The sequence below is a fragment of the Sinocyclocheilus anshuiensis genome, unplaced genomic scaffold (assembly GCF_001515605.1).
Source record: "Sinocyclocheilus anshuiensis isolate Anshui unplaced genomic scaffold, SAMN03320099.WGS_v1.1 scaffold1289, whole genome shotgun sequence".
Taxonomy (NCBI): Eukaryota; Metazoa; Chordata; class Actinopteri; order Cypriniformes; family Cyprinidae; genus Sinocyclocheilus; species Sinocyclocheilus anshuiensis.
The window spans coordinates 614827-622750 of NW_015549731.1; the positions used below are offsets into that span (position 1 = coordinate 614827).

At 40.3% G+C, this 7924-nt stretch overlaps 1 protein-coding gene and 1 pseudogene across 2 annotated transcripts in view; one reads left to right on the top strand and one right to left on the bottom strand.

The window, feature by feature from the left end:
- LOC107660802 (lysyl oxidase homolog 3-like) overlaps positions 1-3894 on the top strand; it is a 52616-nt pseudogene extending 48722 nt beyond the window's left edge.
- The window catches only part of LOC107660801 (tubulin beta-4B chain-like), a 5387-nt gene continuing 1239 nt past the window's right edge, over positions 3777-7924 (bottom strand). Inside the window, exons 1-4 of one of the 2 annotated variants that reach the window (XM_016450223.1) lie at positions 6467-6613; positions 5398-5506; positions 5188-5298; positions 3777-4983 (exon numbers count right to left, since the gene is read on the bottom strand). In XM_016450223.1, coding sequence (XP_016305709.1) covers positions 3923-4983; positions 5188-5298; positions 5398-5506; positions 6467-6523 — 1338 coding nt within the window. In that variant the 5' untranslated portion in view covers positions 6524-6613 and the 3' untranslated portion in view covers positions 3777-3922. Of the gene's footprint in view, positions 4984-5187; positions 5299-5397; positions 5507-6466; positions 6614-7924 lie in introns of those variants that run through there. The other variant, XM_016450224.1, reaches the window with a different exon arrangement.

Sequence of the window (7924 nt, forward strand, 5' to 3'; positions counted from 1 at the left end):
ACACTATGTACTTATGCACTATGTACTCAACCATGTAGTGTATGAATTATATAAGGTTATTTTGTCATTAGCCCCTCCCCCTTCACTACGTAATTAAAGCTGCGACAGTTGAGTGCATGAAGTGTTCAACATTCCACACTTCGGGTGCGTCTGAAATCGCATACTGCTTAGTAGGTACTACATTTGAATTTGAACATACTACTCGACCGTTAAAAAAGTACGTTCTATATAGTATGAATGCGAGTAGTATGAATGGAATTCGGACGTACTACATCCGCCATGTTGATGTTGTCACGTGACATGCGTCTTCACAACAGCGCCAAAATTTAAAGAGCAAAATATCAACTAAATATTAGTAAAAGAGGGGAAAAATGTTTTATAGTCCGTGGAATTTTCTAATCTCATTTAACAACGAACATCTCCGTTAAAAAAGCAGTTAACAAGCTGTTGTACAACAGCATTGACACTAGCTCGATCTGTTCGTTAACTTGATGTGCTCAGTAATAACAATGATTAAACATCTTTTTACAGCCGATTCACGAAATCATCTCATCGCTTTACAATGTTTAAACTTTCAATAAGTCAGCCGTTCACTTAGATCATGTTAAACAAGTGCAATTTAACCACAATGAACAACGTTTTTCCCTGAGGTACTTACACTTGAAAAGAGCTGCGTCGCCGCCTTCCGCCATTTTCGAATATAACCCCTCCTCCCCCGTGGCCTCATGGGATAGTAAAGTGTCCATCGTATGCATGCTACGGAATTCGGGCGGAAGTATTAGGTCATCCGGGTACTTCTCGCCTACTGTTTTTCGAATACTATGAATTCGGACATACTACTCGCCTCGCATACTGTTTTTCGCCTACTATATAGTATGGAAGTATGCGATTTCGGACGCAGCGTTCGTTTTTTGGGTTATTTAACCGGGTTACATTCATCCGGGTATTTAAAGTGCACTTTTTCTTTGTGAAATTTTCAGTGTGAACACACTACTCGCACTATTTATACTACAAAACGTCATAGAATAGTGCATAAGTGTCATAAAATAGTGCATAAGTACGCGATTTGGGACGCACCTTATTTAGAACGGATAATATGCGAATCAGGACGCAACATCAGTTTTGGTCGGTTTAACACTGAAACGCAATCCCAGAGTTTTCAAACTAAAAGGTTTTCAAAAGTCTCAGTTTTCGATGGTCGAAAACGCCGGAGAAGTGTAAACGACAGGCAAAAGTTGTGCATTTTAAAACGAAAGCACACTAGTGTAAACGTAGCCTCAGAATTGCGATACAAACTTTTTTTCTCAGAATTGTTTGCATTTCGCAATTCTGACTTTTTTCCTCAGAATTGTGTTGTAAACTCACCATTCTGACTATATAACACGCAATTGCGAGATTAAGTCAGAATTGTGAGTTTATATCAATTTAAAAAGTCGCACTTACCTTATTTTCAGAATTGGGCTTCCATAGATTTTCTATTTTGTTCATTGCGCTTGTGAGTGCTACTTTTTCATAACGCTATAAAAAGTTAAAAAGTCTCGATATTTGGTCTTTACTCCCAAAAACAAACAAAAAAAACGCTTGAGGCCCGTTTTTCAAAGTTGAGCTATTACTCTCTTTTTTTTTATGCTTTTTTTGATAGCAGTGTCACCTGAGATGCAATATTTCAAGGCGTTCTTGAGCAGGAGTACTGGCTTGTATCTCCACTTAACTGTTGCTTACCTTTTTGCAGGTGTTTCGAAACACTATGAGTGCGCCAACTTTGGTGAGCAGGGCATCACAGTGGGCTGCTGGGATTTGTACAGACATGATATCGACTGCCAGTGGATTGACATCACAGATGTTAAACCAGGAAACTACATTCTACAGGTATTCAGTTGTGGTGCTATCTTGTCAAAGAAAGAGTAACCACCTTGGTACTTTGGTAGAAATGTATTTCCCATAGATAGCACACTTAAGGGAGAGACTGTTACATGAGCAGACTTTGGTCCCGTAGGACCCCATTGTCTGGGCTTTTCAGCAAGTCAAATAGTTGTCAAAGAGCTGTTGTAGTTCTGCTCTCTAGTGGTGGAGATGTGTCTCAGCACTCACCATCATGTCCAGGGACGCAAGGGTTAGAAGAGTAATAGGATTTGGTTTGATTAATGATGTAATAAACCTTAAGTACACAGAGGGAGGGTGGAGGTTTTACTGAGAAAGACCCTCCCGGATTAGGATTTACTAATAAAAAGTCCACTTTGTGTCCACACACTTTGTTGATTATGCTCCGTTAGATAGATCAAGTTTGATTACAATTATGCAACCAGGTTTTCCAGTATCAGTTTGATCTTTTTCTCTGTCTCAGGTCATAATAAACCCCAACTTTGAGGTAGCTGAGAGCGACTTCACCAACAATGCTATGCGGTGCAACTGCAAATACGATGGCAACCGTGTCTGGTTGCATAAATGTCATCTTGGTGAGACGGGCTCCTTCAGACCTGCCTGATTTTGAACATTTGATGGGAATAAAATGACATGCTTGCTTAATCAGATATTTTAGATGAGCGCCAAATTTTCTTGTTGGTTGCCAATTTCAGCTTAATTTTTTATTATTTGTGCTTCCAGGTGATTCATTCAGTGAGGAGGCTGAGAAAGAGTTTGAACATTATCCCGGGCAGCTCAACAAGATCTCTTTAACATTTTTGCGAATTAACCCAGGAACTGCAATAACCACATGGCTCTGGACAAAGAGAAACTTTAATCACTTAACGTTAAGTGTTTAACTTACTATTTATTCTCATCTGAATCCATTGCTACTGTTGTGATGCTGAGTTTACTTTTAGATTAGGTCATCAGAAATGATCATGTAGCCAAGGGCCACAGAGACAGAACAGAGATGTGATTGTGGCCTGGGCTTTTGTCCATGCAAATGTAAGTGGTTGGTTAGAGGAAGACAGTGGCTATACACTTCCTCGTATGAATGCTGAACACCTCAGAGCAGACGTTCACGTGAAACACCCGTTCCGTTTAATTTTTAACATGCATCAGGGAATTACAAAATATGCTTTATAAACATTTATAAACTGTGACTGCTGATGAAATAGAAAGCTTCTTGTACTTCTCAGTATGTGCATTTGTGTATACCTAGGCAGGATTTGTGTGCGCTATGTATGTGTAAATTTGTACATTTCTGGAATGTCCTGTAATCATGTTTGTAAAATATACAAATCTGCACTTTTAAAAACCTTCTTGGTGTCACTTGAATGGTCTTCTCTGACTACATTCTGATCTAAACAAGAAAAAAAAAAGCCTGTATAAAATGCAAAACAAAGTTTGCGGTTTCTGGGCATTTCTCAAAGCCAGATTGAAATGAAAGCACTACATTGATACATGACAGTGATTACGCATTGAATGCCAAATAAGACCTAAAAGAGACTGAGAATGTTCTGGCTTTTATTTTAACAAAATCTCAAGTTTACCTTTCTAGTCATACATGATAAAGGAGCAATTTCCGAACATAATTAAATCAGAAACACTTAACAGATGGAGATTTTCCACAATAATGTGAATCCAGTTCACTTAAATGCACTTTTGAGTGTTTATAAGCAGTAGTTATAGGTTACTTAAGGGAAAAAAATACATAGATTTTGAAATAATCAATCTTAAATCTAAAAATTACAATTAAAATGCAAAAATGGTTAAAACCTGACCATTTCAGGCTCAGTTAACCAACCCCTTCAGCTTTCAAAAGTCTAATAATTTAATTTTGACTTGATAGAGAAACACTAGTAAACCAGTCACGTTCGAATATTTGTTTTATTAACATTAACATAAGGTGCAACTAAAGGTATTAAGTGACAGGAAATACAGTAAGAAAAAAAATAAGTGTAGAGACAAGATTAGAAAAAAGGAAAACACATTAAAACAAAACAGAATGGTTAACTTAAGCAAGCTCCTCTTCACCCTCCTCCTCAAACTCTCCTTCCTCCTCGGCGGTGGCGTCCTGGTACTGCTGGTACTCGGACACTAGGTCGTTCATGTTGCTCTCAGCCTCCGTGAACTCCATCTCGTCCATACCTTCTCCTGTGTACCAATGCAGGAAAGCCTTGCGCCTGAACATGGCCGTGAACTGCTCTGAGATTCTTTTGAACAGCTCCTGGATAGCAGTGCTGTTGCCAATGAAGGTGGCGGCCATTTTGAGCCCACGAGGTGGAATGTCGCAGACGGCGGTCTTGACGTTGTTGGGGATCCATTCGACGAAGTAGCTGCTGTTCTTGTTCTGAACATTGAGCATCTGCTCATCCACCTCCTTCATGGACATGCGGCCACGGAAGACGGCGGCAACTGTCAGGTAGCGGCCGTGACGGGGGTCGCAAGCGGCCATCATGTTCTTGGCATCAAACATCTGCTGGGTGAGTTCAGGAACGGTCAGGGCGCGGTACTGCTGGCTGCCCCTGCTGGTCAGAGGAGCGAAACCGGGCATGAAGAAGTGAAGGCGAGGGAAGGGCACCATGTTCACCGCCAGTTTACGAAGATCTGCGTTCAGCTGGCCAGGGAACCTCAAGCAGGTAGTGACACCGCTCATGGTGGCGGAGACGAGGTGGTTGAGGTCACCATACGTGGGCGTTGTGAGTTTGAGAGTGCGGAAGCAGATGTCGTAAAGGGCTTCGTTATCGATGCAGTAGGTTTCGTCTGTGTTTTCCACAAGCTGATGGACAGACAGTGTGGCGTTGTAGGGCTCGACCACCGTGTCTGAGACTTTAGGGGAGGGTACCACACTGAAGGTGTTCATGATACGGTCAGGATACTCCTCACGGATTTTGCTAATGAGGAGGGTGCCCATACCGGACCCTGTGCCTCCACCCAAGGAGTGAGTGAGCTGGAAGCCCTGCAGACAGTCACAGCTCTCCGCCTCTTTCCGAACCACATCCAAAACTGAGTCAACCAGCTCAGCTCCTTCAGTGTAGTGGCCCTTCGCCCAGTTGTTTCCAGCACCACTCTGGCCTATCAGAGGACAACAAAAAAGGTTGGGAGTTTAGTTGCATCTATGCAAAAGGTAACTAGATCCATATCAGGTCTCCAATCTGCCATTCAAATTTTGTTCTGAGCCAGTGCGGGATCAATTTTTTTCTAGATCAGATGTCCCAAAATGCCCCAACTAAACAGTTGGCAGCCAAACGTCGCGTTCAGGTGCATATTAAAACTTACCGAAAACAAAGTTATCTGGTCTGAAGATCTGACCAAATGGACCGGACCTCACAGAGTCCATTGTACCAGGCTCCAAATCAACCAGCACAGCACGTGGAACATACTTTCCACCTTAAGACAAAAAGAACAATTTTAGGACAAATCAAATGCTGTTTTGTGCACATGCAAGTTGTCAAGTGAACGAACATTATGCATCAGATTTCTGCTCACCTGAGGCTTCATTATAATAAACGTTAATTCTGTCCAGCTGAAGGTCGCTGTCGCCATGGTAACTGCCTGTCGGGTCAATTCCATGCTCGTCACTAATGACTTCCCAGAACTAAAACAAGATGGATTCAAAAGTAGGAACAAGAAAGTTAACTTGAATGCTATTTAATTTTCTTGGACAAAAGTATTAATATATATTTAGTTCATAAAAAGGTAAACAGAAGTGATTAAAATGCAGGCTAATCCAATATTGAAAGGCCAGCGCATCCCGTTACACGCGCTCCATGACTGTAAAATGGAGTTTGCCAAGTCACCGGAGCCATTTTACACCAACCGGGAGCTTAAAGAAACAGCGCGAGTCACTGTACCACTAATGTCGCCAATGTAAGCGAATATTGCTCAATGGGGCAAAACGATTCAAATCCCATTTCTGCACGGGGCCTGAATGCTATTTGCGTCATGATATTAGCGTTCCCGCACTTTTGCTGAACCAGATACAACCGGCCACATTACGACACGCGATTCTTTCAAGCGAATCGACTCGTTTAAACGGTTCGTGACTCGCTTGCATCAACAGTCCTGTACAGTCGGGAGACATCTGTAGAGGAGCGAAAACTCGAGCAATTCGGCTCTTCCAAATCATCGAAAAGAACCGGTCTGCTTGTGAATCGGTTATTACGCCGGTCCGGCGCAGCCAACACCCTAAAACTAACGCATTGTTTCACCATTACTTCATTCAAATCGTTCTGATTTTTCATAAAATAAACGTTCCTTTAAAAAAAAAAAAAAGTCAAGTCAGTTTATCACTTCTTAGTTGATGACTCAAAATAAGATCTTATTTAACTTGTTGCGTACGAGATTAATTCAGTACCATATTTAGACAAAAATAGCTCTTAATAGTGGAATTTAAAAACGATAACCAAAATAGAACGCAGCGTATTAGAAATCGCTTAAACTAGAACAAATTGCGGTTCTAAACGCGGCGGATTCGCTTTTTTTTTTTTTTTTACACCCAAAAGCCCTATTGTTATTTAACAGACTACGATTAAAAATAAAAATGTTCAGTTCCTACCTTAGCACCAATCTGGTTGCCGCACTGTCCAGCCTGTAAATGCACAATCTCCCTCATCCTTGATTATTTGTTTGTTTATTAACACAAAATACAACTGAAACAACCCCTTGAAACTCAAAATCCTCGACAATGAGGTCGCAATAGGAGATGTGCTCCTACTTATTCAGTCTGGGGAAATCGCCTACATTTCCATCATTCTCATTGGTTGCTGTAAGCTCTCTCCAGCACTCGCATTGGCTGTTTTGTATGCTCATTGTTATGATTGGTTCACACAGCCGCCGACATCACTAGAAACGCTTTATGGCCACTGGCTGGAAGGGCGGTTATAACGGCTCTCGACATTCAAGCGCTTATCTAAAAAAAATCAAACGTTTTTGTGTAATGGGAGGGGCTGCAGGGATATTTTCCAAAACGTACTTGCTTGTAAAGAACAATAAAATCAGTACTGAAGCCATTTTGACAGTTTAACCTTACAATTAGTCTCTCTCATGACCATTACAAGGTGATAATTCATTTATATTTATTTAGTCATTTATATGGCAGCAATAAAGAAATAAAAACCTAGTAGGTTTAAAGCTTATCTATTAAGCTAATTTTGTGTAAATGTGTTAAGAAAGCTTACCATAGACAGTACACTCAAAGCTTTTTAGCGTTGTGTATCTGGGTGCCCATCATTCATCTGAAAATAAATCTTTTCAAAAAGTGTTTTAAAGCTAAACGCTATATGCCTATTCAAATAATTGAACATACATCTCTCACAACCACATTTTCACTGAAAAAATAAAATAAATATTGCATCAATAGGATAAATAAAAGGCAGATGATGTATTAAGAGACACAATGAGAGTAGTCTTTGCATTTCTATATGATTTTTAATGTCTTTAAAAGCTGATATTGCATCAACATGTATCCTTGACAACATAACATACCTCAAGTTGTGTTTCAGCTCACCTTCATGTTTCTGATCCCCTATTCTCTACCCAAGGACCTTATAAAAATAATATGAAGTGTGCCAAGGTCACTGGGTCTTAATACAAATTGTTTACCAAAATAATTGTTTTCTGTTGCAGAGAGAAATAATAAAAAGACATGCATGATTGCCATGCAAGAACATTTACAAAGAAACAAAAACAAGAAAGGAAAAATCCATCCTTCGCTCGGCATGTTTGGTGAACACAAATGTTGTTTCATTCTGGGTCAACTCTATAATTTCTTCTTTGTCTATGCGGATTTTGTGTTAAGCAGCTGTCTTTCCTAAACAATTCCTCAGGTGAGTCTTTGTCCACGGTCATAGATTTTCCACTTGGTTCAGTCCATGTTTTTCAATGTATCGTCTGCGGGTGGGGTGAATAGAAAATAAAATATCAGATTACACAACAAATAAAAATAGAGTGTAACATACCTTTATTTTACAACAAACCTTGTGGATACTGGCATACAATGGATTTCAGGCACAAA